Source organism: Trichosurus vulpecula, chromosome 4 (assembly GCF_011100635.1).
Source record: "Trichosurus vulpecula isolate mTriVul1 chromosome 4, mTriVul1.pri, whole genome shotgun sequence".
Taxonomy (NCBI): Eukaryota; Metazoa; Chordata; class Mammalia; order Diprotodontia; family Phalangeridae; genus Trichosurus; species Trichosurus vulpecula.
In genome coordinates, this window is record NC_050576.1 from 302,118,783 (window position 1) to 302,140,952 (window position 22,170).

At 36.4% G+C, this 22,170-nt stretch overlaps 1 protein-coding gene across 7 annotated transcripts in view; it reads left to right on the top strand.

The window, feature by feature from the left end:
• The window catches only part of ZC3H13 (zinc finger CCCH-type containing 13), an 87,853-nt gene that overhangs the window by 30,713 nt on the left and 34,970 nt on the right, over nt 1-22,170 (top strand). For all 7 annotated transcript variants that reach the window (XM_036755832.1, XM_036755836.1, XM_036755837.1 and 4 more), the window contains exons 8-11: nt 2,242-2,439; nt 13,744-14,054; nt 15,691-16,158; nt 20,163-20,345. In XM_036755832.1, coding sequence (XP_036611727.1) covers nt 2,242-2,439; nt 13,744-14,054; nt 15,691-16,158; nt 20,163-20,345 — 1,160 coding nt within the window. The remainder of the gene's footprint in view (nt 1-2,241; nt 2,440-13,743; nt 14,055-15,690; nt 16,159-20,162; nt 20,346-22,170) is intronic.

The window sequence follows — 22,170 nt, forward strand, 5'->3', positions numbered from 1 at the left end:
CCCATGTTGTCTAGCTCCGTGTGCTGTACACTGTAGAGGCCTTTTACACATGTTTGTTATTTGCTTATAATACTATATAATATTTGCTATATAATATATAATATAATGCCATTGAATACTTTGAGTTCAGGAGTAGTCTAGGAGAGAATGAATTTGAGAGGTTTAGAAAAGAGCTTTAAGAATGAAAAAAGTAAGCCAATACTAAAGCCTTTTTGACTGGACTTCTTGTCTCCACAGAGTAATTAGTTGGCATAAAGTTGGTTTAAAAGTCTTCCTGATTCTACAGATTGTGAATTAGTTCTTGGATTTCTTCAGTTAGCACAATAAAATCTCCCAAATCTGTAATATGTAGACATTTGTCAACAACATCCATCTTTGGAGGTGGAATTAGGCTAGGAAGAAGGAAATTCTGTTTTAGTAGTAATTAAACTATAGAGAATGGACCTCCAACCCTTGTGATTCTGTCTTGAAAATGGTATGCGTGATCTTTGATGTAAGCATTATTATCTTTCTAGTGGAAGTAGCATTTATTTAGTAGGGGGCAAAGATTCTAGTATTAATGGACTAGTGGCAGCATAGCAATTTATGGTTCAGACTGTATGGAAAACTTAGAATATACTTAGAAACATAGAGTGAAATGCAACATACCTCTGGGTATAACATTTTTTCTAGTGTGCTCATACAGTGAACTATTATTTCTGGTAAGAAGAGGAGGGAAGACAGGGCTAAAGATTAAACCTCTCCTATCAAACTCCCTGGATTACTCTGGACAAGACATTTAACTTCCCTGGGACTTTGTTTACTCATCTTTAAAATTAGGAGGTTGTACTAGATGGCTTCAAAGGTCTCTTCCAACTTTATGATCCTGTGAGCAAATCTTTTTATCACATAGTTGCTAACAGTACTAGCACTTTTGAATTCCTCTTGTGTGGTGGTATTATAAGTAATGGATTGATCCATAAAGATGTAGAAGTGGAGATAGGACCAAATGATCTAATCTGTAGATAGTGAACCCTAGGTAAGGGTTCATTAAGATTTTGATGATCATTAAAACCAATATAAGGTGCTTGGCACATAGTAGGTACTTAATAATGGCTTGATTGATTGACCAACTCTTAAAAACTTTTAAATGAGGAACTTGAAAGGAAAAAGGAGGTGAAGTTTTATACTATTTCAAGTATTTCATACAAGAAAAACTTAGGAGTAGCATAGGAGAGAATGAATTTGGGAGATTTAGAAGAGAAGTGCTTGATTGAAAAACAAAGGCAAATACTAAAGCCTTTATCACTGAGCTTCCTGTCTCTTCAAATTTTCTTAGGTTAATATGTCTTTTTGAACTATGGAGTTATCAAAACTCAAGCATTGAGAAACAGGGAATGATAGGGTTTGGTAATAAGTGTAAGTAAGGGATTAAAAGAAATATGTGAAGTTTCTCTGTGAGCTATTAAAGAAGATTTTAAATTGAAATTTGCTAGGAAGTTGACGACATTAACTAAACTGTGAACAATACGGTGCTATATTAGTCAGGTGACCACATAGGAATCAATTGACCTCTTCTGTTTTAGTTAAAGAATGAACAGATAAATACTGGGTTGCATCAACATAATCCTTGTTAAGGATGTGGTTAACTTGAATGGGTGATTTCACTCCTAGTTTTTCAGTGGGCTAGACAAATATCACAGGTGTCTGTCAGTTATTCTGTGATCCTGCATCCTGAATTGTTCCTTAGTTTTTATGGTAGGGAAATAGTTAACATATCTAGCATAATTCCTCTTTTCTTATTGGCCTACCATACTTTTCAAGATATAGATAAGCATATTAAAAGGCAGGTAGGTGGTGAAGTAGATAAGAATATTGGGCCTGGAGTCAGGAAGACCCGAGTTCAAATATGGCCTCAGATACTTTTCTTTGTGACCTTGGGCGAGTCACTTCAACCTCTTTGTCTCACTTTCCTCATTTGTAAAATGAGCTGGAAGAGGAAATGGCAAACCCTTCCAGTATCTTTGCCAAGAAAACTCCAAATGGGGTCATGAAGAGTCGAACAAGAAGGGCCTGTTAAAAATAGGGCAGTTAAATTTTTTTCATACATGATGCTTTCTTAGGTTTTATTAATATTGTTAAAGAAATTTAACTTATAAAAAATCTCATTTAGATTTGGAAAGGTGAGCCATTTAGGTATACTAAATTAAAATAGTCACTTACCTTTTAAAGATAAACTGATAACTTTTTTGATACCATTAGGAGTTCTAAAAGCAACCAGAGTAAAAAGAAAGGACCTCGTACTCCTAGCCCACCTCCTCCTATACAGGAAGAAACTGCCTTGGGGAAAAAACATAAAGAAAAACATAAAGCAAAAGAACGGGTTGAAGAAAAGCCAAGAGAAGGGAAAGATAGAGGAAGGGATATTGAAAGACATAAAGAAAAAAAAGAGAAGCAGAGGTAAGTAGGATTGTGTTCTGAATTACGATCTTGTTTTACCCTTGGATTTTTCTTATTTTTGTTCATGATCCTCTTATATAATGTAGAAAATTAACATTTGACAAATTTTTAGCTGTAGCATATTTTAACGTCCTGAAAAACTGAATTGTTAGGTAAAAGCATAACCACTTAAACATTAGTAACTTCATCAGGGAGCTCAAGAAAAGAAGAATCCTTTTTCATTGGAGATGTATTTATTTTGAAATAACAAAGGAGAAAGGCAATCTTCTAAAATTTCTCTTAGGCTTCCAGATTTAGAACTGTGAGTCATCATAGTAGGATCTCTGTTAGACCATGCATTTTAAAGAAGACATTCTCAGACACCTTTCCTACGTTTTTGTAGCTTCAGAGATATATTTAATGTGCAGGATTAAGAAGTTAGGAGTTCCTAATTTTTTTCTTTTCCTATCACATATACTGATGGATACTATTTAGACAAATCTCATAACTTGCTTAGGAAAAATATTTATTTTACTGTTCAAAAGACAGGTTTTTACTATTTTGGTTTCCTGGCCATCTGAAATATCCCTTGCCTAGCTAGTTAGTTTTCAAACTCATGTTTTTACACAGTTGAATTCTTCATAAATTAGAGCTCCTCTGTTCTTGAGGAGAGATCAAAAGTAGAAATAACTTCTACCATAGTGATTTCCATCTGTGGTTTTTTGACTCCCAGGTAATAATTGTCAAATTTTTTTATAATCGTTTGTGTGCCTTTATGAAGGTATATGGTTTCACATAGTAAGTTTGAATTTATATCTAGAGTTTTAGGGAGTTAAAAGAATCACCATAATTTGTTGTGTGAAATCATGTCATATTGTGTTGTGGGAGAAAGATGTTCTTAGCACTGGTATGATTAGAAAGTTCAGTACCTACAAATTTCTGAACACTTCCATTTTGAGTCTGAATAAATCCTTTGTCCAGAGTAACAAGTTAATATAAGCTTTATAATTATGGGCTTAGGACAAATATTGGAAGCAGCTGTCAGATGATAGGGTTAGTTTTTGAGAGTTATATGATTAAAAGTGATACTAAATTCATGTGGGTAAATTATTACCTTTTTTCATATCTGTAGGGCAGAAATGAGGCTGCTTATCTGTGCACTGGGACTGAGGAAGCCATTCTTAGTTTGACACATAGTAAGCACTCAATAAATGCTTGTTTTATATTCCTCTGTGACATTTGGCTTCCTGAAATTACTTGTAAATAAAAGAGAAAACAACTTGGGTCTCTCTTATTACTCCTAAATAAATCCCTGATAAACTGGTATTTTTAAAAGACTGACTAGTCTCATTTCCTGAACATGCTAAGTGATAAAAGTCTCTTTTGTATAGTCTATAACTCCTTTTATACAATAGATACTGTCCTGAAAAATGCCATCAATTAAATCATTATAAATGGAATCTGATGTTCCAATTAATTTATATTATCAGGGCTGTTTTTAATTTTAATTTTGGAATCTACAGTGGTTTTTAACATTTTGAATACTTTTAGTTTATGTTTCTCTGCCTTCACATTCTAGGAGTTGATTTAGTAAACACTTTTTTGTACTGAGAGAGAGTATTATTTAAAGGAATCACATTGTGAATCATTTTGTAATTTGAATAATCGCCACCTAGAAATTAGGGAATGATTACATATTTTCATAGTTTTTTTTTTTAAATGGTGCTTACCCATACCTCAAATTGTTCTTTAGAGAAAAGTGCGTGATTTTTGTAACTGCAGGGCACTTAATGCCCCCCAGGGTCTCTGTCCTGACTCTCTAGCTCCATTGCTCCCAATTCAGCACTGGCAACTTTTAGCTGGACAGCCATCCTCTAACTCTCTCTACTAGGAATTCTAGGGCCCACTTTCTTGTGACTCAGAAGAGGATCAGAGCTCACAGCTTGGGCTTTTCTTTGATACATTGGAGGAACAAAGCCAAGAAAGGAAGGCACTGCTCTGGCCAGGTCAAAGGCTCTGAAGCTCAGAAGTCAGGTCAAATCCTGTAGTTTCAATTAAGGAAATATTTATGAAGTGCCTGCTTTGTGCAAGATATTTTACAACTTGCTGGGGATTCAGAGACAAAAAGGAAATAGTTCCTGTACTTTAGGAGCTTCCATCTGACTAGAGGTGTTTATAATCTTGTGGGAGCTAATTACTCTTTGTTTATAACTCTTCTAAAGGGGCTGATTGGAGAAATTTTTAGGTTTATCTCTTGGTGAGTGTTTATTACTATGAATTTTAGAAAATGGACTAAATTTTTAAAAGTCAAATACTGAACCAAGATAGGAAATACTTTTGGCCCCTTCTTCGTACTGTCTGTATAATAACAACAGCAACAATTCCTGCTTAGTACCCTTAAGGTAAGTAACTTAAAAGTTACTAAAAGACTTTCAATATTTATGAAACTTTATTAGGTCATTTTCACAAACAGTATAATATCTGGGAAGAAAATACATTAGTTATTGCCAGTGTTGTTAATTAGAAAATAGGATATGCTGTAGATAAACATTTTATTGTCAGAAATCTCATTACCACAGGTAAAAGTACTACAGAAGCCATAGGGATTCATTCATCCCAACGCATACATTTTTACCCTTCTCTGCTTTATTCAGATACTTCTTCCTTTCATCCCTCCTTATTCAGTGAAGAGGCCCTCTCAGTTTGTGTAGTTATAGACTCTCTCTGAATTGTCCCACCTGTAGTGATAGGAAGGCGACACATGGCCACAGATGCCTCCCTGACTTCGGGGATTGCCAAGGTGTGCAGCCATCCTCTTTGATTAACAGAATTTCACCTAACTACATCTATGATCTGACTGACTTTGTTAATAGAGGCCTTGTTCTTAGGGATTTTGTTAGCCTTATAGAACTATGCTGTGTCAACAAATGTAAATAGGTTGATATGAGTTGGGAAATTTGGTAACCACCTTTTTTTTTTTTTTTGAGGCAGGCATCTCTTAATGTAAGTTAGCTTGTAGAATATATTTTTAAAATTTTCTTTTTTATGAAATGGCCTATCAGGAAGGAAATTTCAAGGCTGACCCTGAAATTCTGATTCTTTTGTATTGTTATAACCTTGGAAAGTATTTTTTATAATACTTAATATTTTGAATGAATCTCTTTTAAATTTAAACCTAGAATTAGTACCTGTCTTTGATTTTTCTGGTATATAAAGAGTCTGGGTATTTCAAATTTATTTTCTTTTGGGTTCAGTATTTTATTAATTTTGGATAATGCAAGTTCAGAGATAGTTTGACATTTGCTTTACTAATAGCTGCTTTTTTTTTTTTAACTAATAGTTGCTTTTCAGAATGTTTGTCATATCTAAATGACTCTCTGAACTTAAGCTAGAATCAAGACCATCAGTTGACTTATGAATAATTCTAATTGTGTGCTCTGTTTAAACATGTCCTTTTTTCCATTCATTTTAGCCAGGGTCAGGGCTTCAGTGTTTTTTTTTTTTTTTAATCATTAAAGTCTACTAGTTTAAATTAAGTCAAATTGTTTATTACAGATTCATGTAAAATGACAATTGTCATTTTAAATATTCTATTTCTTGGTCTTTTCAATTTAAAAACAAAACACTCACCCCTAGTCTAACTATTTTTTGGACTTCTCAACAACAGGCATAAGTCTATGTAATGAGAAAATTTAACCTTGAAAAATGATGCTTTTTGCCCTGTTTCACAAGCTTGTTTTCAAAAAAGCCCCACAATAATGGAAAATAGTAGGTGATCTTACAACTGACTATATCGCCATAATTGTTTACTTGTAGCAGGTGTAACTGAGTCAGCCCAGATTTGAAGCATTATTCCCCTTATTTCTGGAATTCAAAATGTGATTCTTAGACATTGTCTTTATATATAACATTGCAGCTACTTGTCTTCATTGTCTCCTGTGTGCAATGTCAGGAACAAGTTTTTTTTTTCCCCTTCTTGGTAGAATGGCTCTTTGCAAGGTTCTTTTATTGAAATATGTTCCCTAGAAGTTAAGAGTTTTTAGAACTTAATTGAGATTAAACATCATATGGATTTGGGGGTTACCTTGACATATCTGATTCTTCTTAAATTGAGAAAAAATATATATTTTATATATACATATGAGTATATCTATGCATATGTATATATATTCACACATGCATTCTCCCCCCTCCCCCCATACCATCTCTGCCAGATGCAAAAATGAAATCTAATGCAGACTACTTCTTCAAGGTGCTTTGGCTCAGATATTATTTGCTTGTTTTTATCATTTCTTCTATCAGTTTGTTTACATCATGTCTGTTTAACAAGTTACTACTTGTATGTTTTCTGAATAGAGATCCTTCGGAAGGTTCCCATAGACAAAAGCGTTCCCCCAGTCCTGCAGATCATTCTGGCAGTAATTCTTCCCCTTCCAGGGAATATTCATCCCCTGCTGCAAAGAGACGACAAGCTTCCCGGGCTCCAACAAAATCATCGACTCAAAAGCATTCTTTTTCTCCATCTCGCAGGTGGGAGAACATAAGCTTGTATAGGGAAGTAAGATCTAGGCTCAGAAATTTGTCTGATTTTAGCAAGAAGAATTCTTTATATACGATGAAGGATCTTGGGATAGCTATAATGTGTTGGTGCTTTTTGTCATCTATTTATCATAATAGATGGTATTAAGAAATTTATGTTAGTTTGTTTCATAATCCATTTATTCAAACTCTTTTTACATGATTTGTTTAAAAGGTTGAACTACAACTCAGTTGACATTGCAAAAACACTTTCAGAGAAACAGTTTTTGGAGGAAAGTTGATAATTGTTACCTGCTTTTTGGGATGAGAAATTTTATCAAATTGGTTCATGACTTAAGAGTTTGCCTTCATGGACTAGGGGAACTTTTCTTTCTCAGCTTCTCCTTCTGACTTTTGGGGATTTTTCTTTCAAAATGAAAGACTATTCTGAATTGAGGCAGCATTTCAAAACAAACTGGCAAACTAGCAACACCTTTTTTGATTGGTGTCTGATCAGGCTATACCTTAATGGCTATATGTCAAGATAGTTCTTACAGTTTACAAATTTGAGTTTTGGAATACTGGAAAGACTATGTATTTTTATTTTCCCTTTTTTGGTTCAGTAAAACCATTCTTGTTTTCCCTGAAATTTTGACTTCTAGTTCAAATTTTGTTTGATATTGAATTTGATTATTTTTACCTGAGTTAAAAAGAGAATGACCTTTTTGTTTGTTTTTTTTTTTTTGTTGTCAGAGTGACATTTTGTTAATTTTGAATTCTGTCTTGTAAATGTACCCAATACTGTTTCCTTTTAGGGGCAGGCAGGTGGTTGAATCAGACTTGCAAAATAAGAACAAAAGCTATATAAGGGGTGTGTGTGTGTGTGTGTGTGTGTGTGTGTGTGTGTGTATGTGTATGTATCTGTGTATCTGTATCTGTGTCTGTGTGTCTGCCTGTCTTATGATTCAGGTCTGATCCAAGTTGCCTAAGCACAATTTAGCTTCCCTGTGCTTGGTGTTGTGATCTGGGACATGGAATGAATCCTAATTCCGGGCTCAGACTGCTCAGGTCATTATAGACTGGATTCTCTGGCTGGAGACCATAGAAGTTTTGAAGTCCTAGTCTCTGTCCTTTAGCAGTGTGCTTTCAAATGCTTCTCCTGTCTGTAGAAACTAGTTTTGGGGGAAATTTTTCTCTTGGTTTTAGAAACCTACTTTGTTGAATTTCATTTACGCAGTTTAAAAATTTCACCTCTAACACTACTCTCAAAAATTTGACAACCCGAGAGTGATAGATCTTGGTTACTAGAACAAAGCATGGGTCTGATTATAGATGGGCACCTAATTTGAACACATTCATTGTCTGATTTGTAAAGTAATAAGAATGGTTTTTTTCTTGGCGTTGGCTTGCATTGATCATAGTAGGGATGCTTTTGTAATATTTGAATGTGTAGCAGTCACACTTTGAAAGTCACTTGTTTTTGTGCAGGCATCTGTGACAATCTTATGTTGTTGTTTTCAGTCCGTATAAAAATAAATGACCTTTATTTAGAGAAAAGGATGTAAAAATCTATGCAAAGTTAAATGAGACACTGACCAAACTAGAAGTTAAGAGAATAATGTTTGAAAAAAAATTTAAAGTAATTAAGGAAAATGTCCTGTTGATATACAGCATGAGTCATCGAATTCTTCACTGAATCAATTAAAGTGTTTAGAAGGTTTAGAGGTTTGGTTCCTATAAAACAGATTAATTAGGAAAGAATGAGCATGAAAATTTCTGTGAAGATTATGCCATATATTTTTTGTTTGTTTTTTTTCCTAGCTCTACTGTTTTTTAAAATCATTTTTATTTAATATTTTAGTTTTCAACATTGATTTCCACAAGATTTTGAGTTCCAAATTTTTTCCCATTTCTATCCTCCCCCCATTCCAAGATGGCATATATTCTGATTGCCTCGTTCACCAGTCAGCCCTCCCTTCTGTCACCCCATGCCCCTCCTCCCCTTCCTCTTACTTTTTTGTAGGACAGGATAGTTTTCTATGCCCCATTCTCTGTGTATCTTGTTTCCCAGCTGCATGCAAAAAACAACTTTTTTTTTTTTTGAGCATCTGCTTTTAAAACTTTAAGTTCCAAATTCTCTCCCCTCTTCCCTTCCCACCCACCCTCCCTAGGAAGGCAAGCAATTCAACATAGATCACACATGTATCATTATGTAAAACACTTCCACAATGTTCTTGTTGTGAAAGGCTAACTGTATTTTCTTCCATCCTATACTGTCCCCCTTTATTCAATTTTCTCCCTTGACCTTGTCCCTTTTCATAAGTGTTTGCTTTTGATTACCTCTTCCCCCCTATCTGCCCTCCCTTCTATCATCCCCCTTTTTTATCCCTTTCCCCTTATTTTCCTGTGGAGTAAGATAACCAATTGTGTGTGTATGTTATTCCCTCCTCAAGTTGAATCCAATGAGAATAAGATTCACTCATTCCCCATCACCTGTCCCCCTCTTCCCTTCCAACAGAACTGCTTTTTCTTGCTACTTTTATGTGAGATAATTTACCCCATTCTATCTCTCCATTTCTCCCTCTCTCAATATATTCCTCTCTCACCCCTTAAATTTATTTCATTTTTTTAGATATTATCGCTTCATATTCAACTCACCCTGTGCCCTCTGTCTGTATATATGTATATTTCCTTCTGTTACCCTAACACTGAGAAACTAACACTGCTCTTTCTTGTTTACCTTTTCATGCTTTTCTTGATTCTTGTATTTGAAAATCAGATTTTCTATTCAGCTCTGGTCTTTTCATTGAGAAAGCTTGAAAGTCCTCTATTTTATTGAAAATTCATATTTTGTCTTGGAGTATTATACTCAGTTTTGCAGGGTAGGTGATTCTTGGTTTTAATCTTAGCCCCTTTGACCTCTGGAATATCATATTCTAAGCCCTTTGATCCCTTAATGTGGAAACTGCTAGATCTTGTGTTATTCTGATTGTGTTTCCACAATATTCAGATTGTTTCTTTCTGGCTGCTTGCAGTATTTTCTCCTTGACCTGGAAACTGGAATTTTGTAACAATATTCCTAGGAGTTTTCTTTTTGGGATCTTTTTCAAGAGGTGATCTGTGGATTCTTTCAATTTCTATTTTACCCTCTGGCTCTAGAATATCGGGGCAATTCTCCTTGATAATTTCTTGAAAGATGATATCTAGGCTCTTTTTTTGATCATGGCTTTCAGGTAGTCCAATAATTTTTGATTATCTCTCCTGGATGTATTCTCCAGGTCAGTGGTTTTTCCAATGAGATATTTCACATTGTCTTTCATTTTTTCATTCCTTTGGTTCTGTTTTATAATATCTTGATTTCTCATCAAGTCACTAGCTTCCACTTGCTCCAACCTAATTTTTAAGGTAGTATTTTCTTCAGTGGTCTTTGGGACCTCCTTTTCCATTTGGCTAATTCTGCCTTTCAAGGCATTCTTCACCTCATTGGCTTTTTGGAGCTCTTTTGACATTTGGGTTAGTCTATTCTTTAAGGTGTTATTTTCTTCAGTATTTTTTTGGGTCTCCTTTAGCATGTCATTGACTTGTTTTTCATGGTTTTCTTGCATCTCTCTCATTTCTCTTCCCAATTTTTCCTCTACTTCTCTTATTTGCTTTTCCAAATCCTTTTTGAGCTCTTCCATGACCTGAGACCAATTCATATTTTTCTTGGAGGCTGTTGATGTAGGCTCTTTGACTTTGTTGACTTCTTCTTTGTCACCAAAAGAGGAATCTAGAGTTTGAGTCTTGAGTTTGTGCCTGAGTTCGTTTTCACTGCTTGTTTATGTTCCCAGCCAACTACTTGACACTTGAGCTTTTTGTCAGGGTATGACTGCTTGTAGAATACAGAGTACTTTGTCTCAAGCTTTAGGGTCCAAGCACTGAGCCTCCCCAGGCTCTGTCACAGCATCGCTCCACCTCCCCCAAGAACCGCCAACTAGGATGGCAATCCAGATTCAAGCAGGTCACAGCAAGAGAATCCGCCTTTGTGCCCACAAAGCACTCCTTGCACTCACTCTCTGATCCCCTGCTCGATTCCTCCCACCGTGTGAGCCAGGGACTCAGGAAGCAGCTGACGCTGGACCTCTGGAAGCAGCCTCAGGAGCTTCCTGCTGCTGCCACCACCACAGCTGCATCACCTCCGCCACCCGCAGGGCTGGTGGCCGGATTGCTCTGAACTTGATCCCTCTGTTTCCCACTAACCTGTGCTTTGGCGTTTGTGGGTTGAGAAGTCTGGTAACTGCCACAGTGCAATGTTTCATGGCCCTAAGGCCAGTTCCTGCTGATTCCCAGTCTGGTCTGGGCTGTGCCCTGCTTCCAGCATCATGCGATAGACACTTCCCAGCGACCATCCAGGCTCTCCTGGGCTGGAGACCTGTTTCCCTCTGCTATTTTGTGGGTTCCGCAGCACTAAAATTTGTTCAGAGCCATTTTTTATGGGTGTTTGGAGGGATTTGGGGGAGAGCTCAAGTCCCTGCTTTCCTGCTGCCATCTTGGCTCTGCCCCCTATGCCATATATTTTGAATGCCAAAGAATAGCAGACTGGATGCTCGTTTTGATGTTTTGAGAAATGTTTCCTGCAGCCAACAATATGGTGTTTTTAAAGAAAATAATAACTGGTAATGAAACATGATCTTTCCTCTATGACCTTGAAATACAGTATGAGACTGTAGTGAGGAAAATAGGATGGTCATCCGACCCAACAGTGTTCATATCAGAATCAAAAGTGAAGGCAAAATTAATTTATTTGAAGTCAGTGGAGTTGTCCTTATGGAACTCATACTACTAGGTCTGCATGGAACTGTGAAGACTTTGAGAGATTCTTGGTCATTGGCTTCTTTAAAATGATCTTGAGATTCTTGGCAATTGACTTCTTTACCATGACAGTATATGATTGATAGGATAGGCTTATGTAGGAACTTTGAAGTCCTTGGAAGTTTCTTGGTGATAGGCTCCTTTATCATGATAACATTCCAGCTTATTTATTCTCTATAAAGTATTTCTTGAGCAAGAGTGTTACTATCCAGCTTGATCTGTTTTCATTATTCATGAGAGAATTGCTCCTTTTTCATCGTAGGCTTTTTGTAAAAACCAAACTAAGCCTCAAAGACAGAAAAATTTGCAGCAGGCTGTGAAGATAGTTTCAAAGTTGTTTTTGGCTTTAATCAGGCTTGTTGGAATATATGTTTGGCTCCCCCAAAGTAACTGCTTTGAAGTGAACAACAAATCACTTGGATTTATAAATTCTGATGTTTGTTTAGAAAAACAACGAAAGTCTCATTGCTTTGTAGTTATTATTATGTATCTTTATGTTTTGGTTTCTGTGAGATTGTGAGTGTGTGTGTGTGTGTGTGTAAGGAAGAGTTTTTCAAGCAAGTATATTTAATTTTAATGGTCTCATTATAGAGAAGTATTTGGGATTTTTCAGTATCTTCGTGTAAATACCATAGAAGAAAGAATGAACAATTACTTATCAAGGTCATTCGTGTTACAATTTGAATCCAAATAAATGTGTAAGTAGAATTCTAGGTCAGATGTCCCCAGAAATAAAAGAGGTGTTCATCACATTCATCATCAGACCCTAATGCCACCTTACACTTGCCGTCTCTCAAGTGGTCACTGAATTCCCTCAACCCCAATACCCACCCAGCTAGAGAGAAACCTGAAACCTTCTATTTCTGTTGTTAGGCTCACTTTCTCTTTCCCAAGGGTGGTGGGCCACTCCTGGGGCAGACACCCTGATACATCCTAAGGACTCCTGGTAATTGCTATCTGCCTTATAGCTGAACCTGTAGGACCTCTGGCTCTTTCTACCTACTCTGCACCTGAACTCTTCTGTGCATTGTCTTCCCCTACTAGGAATGTAAGTTCTTTGCGAGAAGGAGCTGTTTTTTCTGTTTGTACTCCCTTTGTTTGGCATATAGTAAGCATTTATAAGTGTTCATTCATTCATTCACCATGTTCAAGATGGATAAGTACAGATAGGTCAAACTATCTAGGAGTAGATAGTCAGTCCCTGGTGTCCCTCTTTGGGCTTTTAGATATCTGTTAGCAGTGTTAGTGTATGCTAATAAGAAAATACATCTGACAACTAGAGAGGAGACTGCCATGCGCTGGTCCATGGGGTGGAGGCAGTCAGTATGAGATGCAGACAGTGTACACTCCTGTTCTTTTCCTAATCTATGCCAGGTAACCTTTATTCTAGCTATCCTTGCTGAGGTGTTGGTAATAGACAGTACATATTGTGCTCCTATAATCATACAGCAACAGTTTTCTCCTCCGCTGGTCTTCTACTCTTTTATAGCCACTTTTCCTTGAGGTTATGGCTCTTAGCAGTACACACTGCATTTATATATCAAGTAATTCTCACCATTACTTGTGTCCCTTATTCCCTGATCAGTACTTGTGTCCACTGCCATGGATAATCTTAAGCAAGCATGAGACTGTTGCTTGGGCTTTAGCTTTGCACTCCCACTGGAGAACACCTCTTGGAGCTGGGAAAGTTATTAGTAGCTAAGTCCAGAAAGAGGATACAGAATTTTTTGCCCAAAGCTACCATTTTAAGTTGCTTTATTTTTCCTGCTAACACCGGGATTGATAAGTCATTTTCATGATTTTAGAAGTCTGCTTACTCAATTTTTATATCTCATCTGCAGTTTTTATATCCAGTTTTAGTATTTAGTGAAGATTTTTTCTATTACATAGAAGGTAAATAAGTTGTTTTGGTATATATATGCATCTTTTTCTTTTTGTTTTCATTTTTTTCTATAGGTCTGCTTCCCCAGCAGGACAGCGTCATTCTCCCTTATCTTCCAGGCATCACTCATCTTCATCACAATCAGGGTCATCTATTCAAAGACATTCTCCTTCTCCTCGGCGAAAACGAACTCCTTCCCCAGCCTACCAGAGGACAGCATCTCCGCCAGTAAGACGCTCTCCTTCCCCTTACCCACCTCGGTCCTCACCTTCTCCTCAGAGAAAGAGAAGTCCATCACGACATCGATCTCCAGCACGTGAAAAAGGCAGGCATGATCATGAGCGGACCTCACAGTCACATGATCGACGCCACGAAAGGAGGGAGGGTAAGCACATTTCTAGTGGGGTTTTTTTTTGTATGTAGTTCTCAGTTTGTAGATGTAAAATTTATTTATAACAAATTACATTGTACCTCCAGATTTTGTTGTAATGTAGCCCTTACATGTTTGTAGTAAGTTTTCTGTAATACATCATTTGTGTTGAGAAAGTATGATGTTCAGACTGTGGTAGCTAGGCCCACAGAAGTGATATGTCCAAGCAAATTTTTTGATTTTTATCTCAGCAAAGCTGAGCTTTAAACTCAGTTTCTTGGACTCCAAATCCAATATTCTTTCCACAGATCTTATCAAGTAATTGTAGCTTTTCCATTCCTTATCCAGCTTTGTTTCCCATCTTCCTTTACGTTCTTTTTTCATCTCAACTCCTTAAAGTGATTCCATGCCATCAGGCAACCATGTATCCTCAGAATTCAACTGGTTCTGCTAACTCTTTCATTCTCTTCCTTATATCTGTAAAGAGGCTAGGTCTTGAGGCTATGGGGGAACTCTAGGGTTTTTCCAGCTATATTGTCAGTACATTACCTCTATATCAGACAACTTGCCCTTAAAAATCACTAATTCTTGGAAGCTATTTACTTATTATCAAATTATTTTTATCAAATGAGATATTTGTAAAAGTGCTTAACATGATGCCTGGCACATAGTAGGTGTGATATAAGTACTTATTCCCTTGCTTATCTACAGAGCAAGTCACTAACTTGATTTGTTTAAACACATATTAAGGTCTGCTACCTCTCTTCATTATAGCAGTAGGCTCGCTTTAAATAAGGCTGTAATAAATAAGGTGCGCTTCTATTTAAGTTGTTTAAAAAGAATACTGCCTTTATTTTTCTGTGTGTGCTGTCATTACAGAGCATTGCAGAAGATCTGATGCGCATTGGGTAGGATGTCTTTAGATATTTCAAAAAGAGAGAGGGACACGAGAGTGGCTTTAGGCCAGGCATAATGCCACTCAGATGAGCCATTCTTCTAATAAGGCTCAGAAAAGAGAAACTAGTATTAGAGAATGGAGTTTATTTTTAAAATAAAAATGGTTGGTAGGTGAAATTAAAATTTACTTGGGTTTGGCCTTTGGACCTCAGTGGACATAATGAAAGAGCAGGCCTTTGGAGATTAGGGAATTCTGAAAAAGGAAAAAGTTAACCCTTTCCATCCCGCTTCCAAGAAGATTTCATTCATGTCTGCTGCCCTTCCCATCCAGATGAAACTCTTCATCCTATACTGGATGTTAACCAGCTGTAAACTTAAGGCATCCCTCTGAAGACATTGCAGTTTCAGTTTTCTGTATTTCAGGTCTCTTAGCACATTCAAGCAGCCTACTCTGTTTCCCATTATTTCCTCTCAATCTTAGACCCTCATAAAGACTGATTTTATGTTTATGTAGTCTAGATTTTGGCTACTCAGGAATCTATCTTTTATTTACAGCACTAGTGTTTGGAAATAAGTCACTTGCAATTTTTTTTTAATAGAACTCTAGTAAGAGCTGCCTCTAGAATATGCAGTACATACCATTTGTGGAAGTGAATTGTATTTTGAAGTATTTTTATGTAGTTTCTACCTCACTGGAAATGCTTGTTTAAAATTTATGGAGTAATTGAATTTGATTTTCAAAATTCCTTTACAGAGACTAGAGGCAAAAGGGATAATAGAGAGAAAGAAGCTAGAGAAGAACGAGAGTATGACCAGGACCAGAACTCTTCTAGAGACCATAGAGATGACAGAGAATCTCGAGAGGGCCGAGATCGGAGAGAAACCAGGGATACTAGGGACCGAAGGGAATTAAAAGAATCCAGAGATGCCCGAGACTCCAGGGATACAAGAGATTACAACAGAGATAATAAAGATAACCGTGACCAGAGGGACTCACGTTCTACAAGAGATACCCATGATTATAGGGACCGTGAAAATCGAGATACTCACCGTAAGGAAGATACTTACCAAGAAGACTCTCGAAGTTATGGAAGAAATCATGGCAGAGAAGAGAGTTCTCGAACTGAAACAAGGAACGATTCTAGAAATGAATCTCGAAATGAAAGTAGGAGTGACCGGACGGGCAGGAGTAGAGGCAGAGGTCCAGAATTGCTGGAAAAGGGTACTGTTTAGATTTCATTTTATCTTATTCATCTTATTTGTTTATTTAGCTATCTTATTTATTTAAAGATAACTACATTTCTTCTAATGTAGTTTCTAAACATAAGTTTCTACCTTTTTGTCAATGTGATTTTCTGATCGTTGTTGTAGCATTATACCACTACAGTGTGTTGCAAAAAAAAAAAAAAAAAAAAAGAATTGACCACCCTCACCCCACAATGAACAAACCAACCAACCAAAAACAGTTATGAGCTGGAGGGAGAGGGTTCACTTGATGAGTTCCATTTTATTGGTTTCATTAGAAAGTCATCAGTCATGATTTGTTAGAAGTGGCAAAGGCAATGTCAGGAAGACATAGGTGTACAAATACACACATACAGACCCTGAAATGAAATCTCTAATGGAAAAATTTGATATAACTGGAATTTAAAGTCACTGGTTAAAGTGGTGAACTAAAAGAAATGAATGAAACAAGAATGTATCAGCCGAATTTGCCCGTGTTTATGTCTTTCTAAATCATCAAACTATCTAAAACACTGGACTTTGTCTTCCCCAGGTCTGCATCTACTTCCTTCCCTCCTTTCCTTCTGTACTCATTGTTCCCCAGAATCTCCTACTGAACTCCAACGTTTCATGCATCCTGACTTACTAAACTTTAAAAGTATGAGATCTGGATTAGTCCGTGCATGCCTTTTCCCTCCAAACCCTGCTCCCTCCCAACCTTTTTCCTTTTTTATCATCAAAAGCTGTGCTCTAGGATGCTCACACAGACACCTGGGTTTTATTCTACTGCCCTTGCTGTAATATACATTCCTAGCATTCTGTATTTTTTCCAACCCCTAAACTGTCCCCAAACATAAACTGAAACACTAATATTCAGCTGAATTTGTTCCTTCCCCAGAACTCTCTCTCCACATTGGCCCATAGTCACACTATATCTTGCCCAGAGTGTCTGCCTAATAAACCAACCTAATAAAGGGTCCTTTGTCCTGGCCCTCATATCTTTCCACTTGTTCATCTGTTTCTCCTGATTCAAGGACCATTTCCTTAAGAAATTCTCCCCACCCTTCAACCAACTAACTAAAGTTCTTTTTTTTCCTCTTTCAGTACACATTGGTTTAGGGAGAGGGTAGATCAAGATTTCAGTGGCACACATATACAGTATACATACATACATGCATAACATACACATATACATACATATACATATATACATATACACACACATATATGGATACAGATATATGTGGTTAGAGCTTAAAATTGAACTAAGACTTTGGGATTTATAATATATTAATTTTTTATTGTGTTTAATAATAGTAGTAGCAACAATATAGTGTTTTAAGGTTTGTAAAACGCTTTACAAATATCTCATTTTATCCTCATAGCAGGGAGGTGGGTACTGTTATTATCATCCCCAATCAACCAATGAGGTAAATGAAGCGTACATAACTTAAGTGACTTGCCCAGGGTCATACAGCTGGTGAATATCTGAGGCTGGATTTGAACCTAGTTTTCCTGACTTCAGGTCTAGCACCCTAACCTAGTTGCTTGTATGTCTGTATTCTATTTAAAAGCATTTATAATACACGTTATACAATTGAAGTTTATTAATTTGCAACATTAAATATTACTTGGGCTTTAAAAAAATATAATTTTTGTATGTATTATATATAGTGTATATGTTTTTAAAAGGCCAAAAATAACTTTTTAAATAAATAAATCTCTGTTGTATAATGTATAAGTTTTTAAGTATAATGTAATTGGAGTATTAATTTACATTTTTATTCAAAAATGTATTTATACTACTACTTATGCACATCTTAGTTAACCTTCCAACCACTAGGTTGCTTCTCTTTCTAGTCAGTCCCTGAATTTCTTTCCTGATGCCTGTCCATTTACTTTTTGAAAAGAGGCAGGGTGACTTCTTATGGTTCTCTTTGTCTCCTGGTCTCAGACCTTGCCTTCTTACTCCCTGCCATCCCATATGATTTTTACTTTCCTCTCCCATAACGTGGTCCTTGAGTAAAAGAGACTTGTCTTATTTCTCTGGTATTTAAGCTTTCCCAGGATGCTACCGTTGTAACTTTTAGGACAAGTTAACTAATTTTTAAAATTCTCTAATATCTTTTGTTTGCCTTATTTTCCAGTTTTCCCAATTAGATTATAAACTAAAGAGAGTGTCTTTTTTTTTGTATCCTATAATACTGAATATAATTCTTTATATAGTTAGTGCAACAATAATTATAGACTTTTCACCTAAAGACATTGTTGCTGGTTTATTTGATTACTAGTCTTACTTGATAGCAATCCCCCGCAGTGGCCAGAATTGTGACAGCATTAACTTTTTAGTACACTTTGAATTGGAAACAAGCAAAAAGGACTGCTTAGAAAAAACCTGTGCACTTCAGTTGGAAAGCTACAACTCCATCTTTTCACTAAGATTTTTGTCTTGGTGTTGCGTGATGGACAGTTGCCAGGTGGCTAAGCAACTCCCAAAGGTATGCTTTTGACTTAAAACAAAGTTGATTACCTTAAAACATTTTTCAGTTTTTCCTGAGTGGTAAGTTACAAAGAACTGAGGGAGCTTGTAGAAATTGACACGCAGATTCTTGGAAACAAATCGAGAGAAGGTCTATAAAGATGGCCTTATTTCAAAATTCTAGTGCTGAGAGATTTGATGACCTTATTATTCACTGATGTGGTAGGCAGCTAAGTGTCTGGTATAGTGCTTTGGACCCAGGTGGTACCCAGTAGGTCCTTATGATTAACTGAAGGCCAAGTCAAGCAATATAATTTCCAGTCCTCTGCAGAGGGGCCAGGAATTTCCTCTAAGTTGGTGGGAATTATGTGTTAGGCTATTTGTTCTTGAATAGCTAGCTATTCCTGTACTATTCTCACTCTTATTCCCAGGAGTTAGGGACATTAAAGTAGCAACTGTGATTTTCTTTGAAAATGGAGTTTTTGCCAGTATATGTTTTTTGAAGGTGTTTTGGAACACCCAGGCTATCACATGTCTTAAACTTTCTTGGTTTATTACCAGGAAATTGTTGATATATTGTCAATAATATTCTTTAACACCATTTGGACTTTCTGATACTGTCAGTTTGTACCATCCCTAAAAAAGAAAGTAGAAAGGCCTTTGAATGATAGGCAGAGCTATAGTTAAGTGGCCCCTCCGGTCTTTGCTACCACATTCTTTGAAGATTTATTAGCCCTGGGTCTTGTAGAATTGAGCAGAGAATACATGCTATGATGATACTTTGGCTAAGCACTTTGAACTTTTATCCAGATTTCTTAGCTGTAAACTGTATTCAGAACAAAGGTATAGAACATAATTTTTTCTTATAGTATTCTTTTAAGTTACTGTTGAGAACAGGTGGCATTTACATGGTACCAAGGGAACTCTTACATGGATTTTTTTACTTTGTAATTACGCAAACTGTATTTGTTTTTAAGAGAGGAAAAAGCATGTTGATTTGACAAAATCTGTCTGTGATCCAGGATTGGAGATCAGGTCTTCTAATTCAATATTCTATTTATTTAATGCCCTTTAGTTTATAAGTAGAGAAAACATTTTCTTAATGCTGCAGTCAGAGGAGGGCAAACAAGATGGTGAAAAAACTTAAAACTATGTCCTCAAAGTGAATTTGAAGAAATCTTTAGCCTGGTGAGAAGCCTTGTGGATTTGGTAAACAGCATGATCACAGTCCTCACATACTTGAAGAGATATCAGGTAGAGAGGAATTACACTTCCCTAGCAAGCACAGCTATCCAAAAATAGTATAGTGATTTCTACAAATTTGGAGGCTGAATGACTGCTCGTGGTGGTGGGAATTAATGCTTCAAGTAGTGCCTGGACTGGATGATTGATTCCTCAAGTCTCTTTCAGTTGAGTTTTTATGATTTACTGGGGTGCTTCATGATGCTCTTTGTGAAAATGATGTTTTCAGAATCCTACTAAACAAAATAACATTTATGTTTGTGTGAATATCTTTTGTTCAGGAAGTCGAGGAACAAGAGGATCTCAAGTTGATGGACACAGTAGTAGTGGAAACTACCATGAAAGCTGGGAATCTCGAGGTGGATATCCTGAGAGAGACCGTTATGATGCCAGGGATCAAGCGAGGGATTCATCCTTTGAAAGAAGACATGGAGAAAGGGACAGACGTGACAACAGAGAGAGAGGTATGAAAACTTGTACATATTGATGCATGCATATTAAATTAGGATAAGATGAATTAGTGGCAAGTTGTGTTATTAATGAAAACTGTTTAGAGAATCCTGCTTCTCACTAAGCACAGTGACACATGTGAATACATGTACTTAGAACATTCTCTAACATTCTTTCATGATACTTTCTCTCAGGGTAAAGGGATTATGATGGAAATAGTTGGCTACTGACATCCCCTAGGCAGACCTTTGACAACTCTGCCACCTTTCTTCCTTTTAAGGAAAACCACCATCTCTTTTTATTCCTTTTTCCAAACCTGCTCTTGCTTCCCTCAAGCTTGTCAACTCCTGACCCAGTCACCAGCTCAGGTAGCCTGCCTGCCATCTGGTCTCTTTTTGGCCGCCCTAAAAGATTGAAGCAGAGCACTTTAGGCCCAGGTACTGGTAGATGAGGAAGCCAGTATGCTCTTTTGCTTGTCTTTTCCATTTGTAGTCCTTGGTTATAGTGCCTAAATGGGTCCTTAGGACCTATGTGGCATTAGATTGGACATCCCATCAAAGTCATCTACCATCTGTAGTGAGAGGTAATGGGAGTTGCTGCAAGAGAGATGGGAATTGAGCAGGAAAATCTTTTTATTTAAAAATTTTCTTTCTAAAATGATACTGGGAAAGAAATAAGCAAGTAGGGGAAATATGAATCAGGCATTTTTACTTCTTTGAGTGTCGTGTCTTATGCTTGGGTGTGTGTGTATATATATATATTAAGCATGCAATCTTTAGTGTAACAAAGACTCATGAAAATTTTTTAAAAATTTTTGTTTTGATATTAGAACTGATGCATTTAAGGATAATTTTTTTTAGCAAGTTTTATTGTCTGTTCATGTTAATGTATTAAATATTTAGTATTTTGTGGAAAAGGTCTGTGTAACCTTGATTGGCTACTAAAGTAAGGAATGATGAGATTAATATAGTATAAAGTTTTGTGGACCTGGGAATTGAATAGTGATGCTTTATTATGGTCAGCATCGCACAGGTAATAAATCTTGATAGGGGGTAACAATGGAGGGGAGAATATGTCTATAATATGGAATTTAGAATAGAGACTTCATTCTCTTAGCAGAAAGACAGCTGAACTTTGTCCCTGGAGATCTCTGTCCTCTATCCAGTCAGTGGGGTAGTTCTGGGTAATCACTTCATGAAAATTGCAATTTTTCATTCAGAGAAATGAACACTAGATTAAATCAAAGAGAAGCAAAGTAAAAATAGAATTTTTTTTCTTGGCAAAGATTTTGATATGTATTTATAACTGGCAATTATGTTTATAGTTGCTATCTGTTAAAATTTTTTAAAATTTTTGATAGGGTGTGTTCTGTTAGTATTTTTTATTTGTTTTTGCTCCCAAATGGGTATGTGGCCTAGCTGTTAATTACTTGATGAAGGCCTTTAAAGGCTTTAGTTCAGTCAGTAGGTTTCTTTATTATATAGGTTGTATGAATGACTGAAACCTACACAATAAAAAAGACCAGACTGAAAAGGAACAAAACTAATTTCTTTCTATATCAAATTATTTTAAATTAACATTTTAATACTTAGTTTACATTTAACATTAGTCAAGAAAATCTGCTGTCAGTGGCTCATTTTAAGATCTGTAAGCATTTTTGTCTTTTTTTTTTTTTAAATACAAGAACTTTGTTGTCACTCCTTACCAGAGTACATAGAGGATTGGACTCCTTAATTAAAATCCTTTTTAATTGTAAACTTTTTTTGTAGTGGGCCATGTACAGTGTGTACTTGATGAATATAGTCTGATTCCATAGAAAACAGCTCACTTGCCCTTATG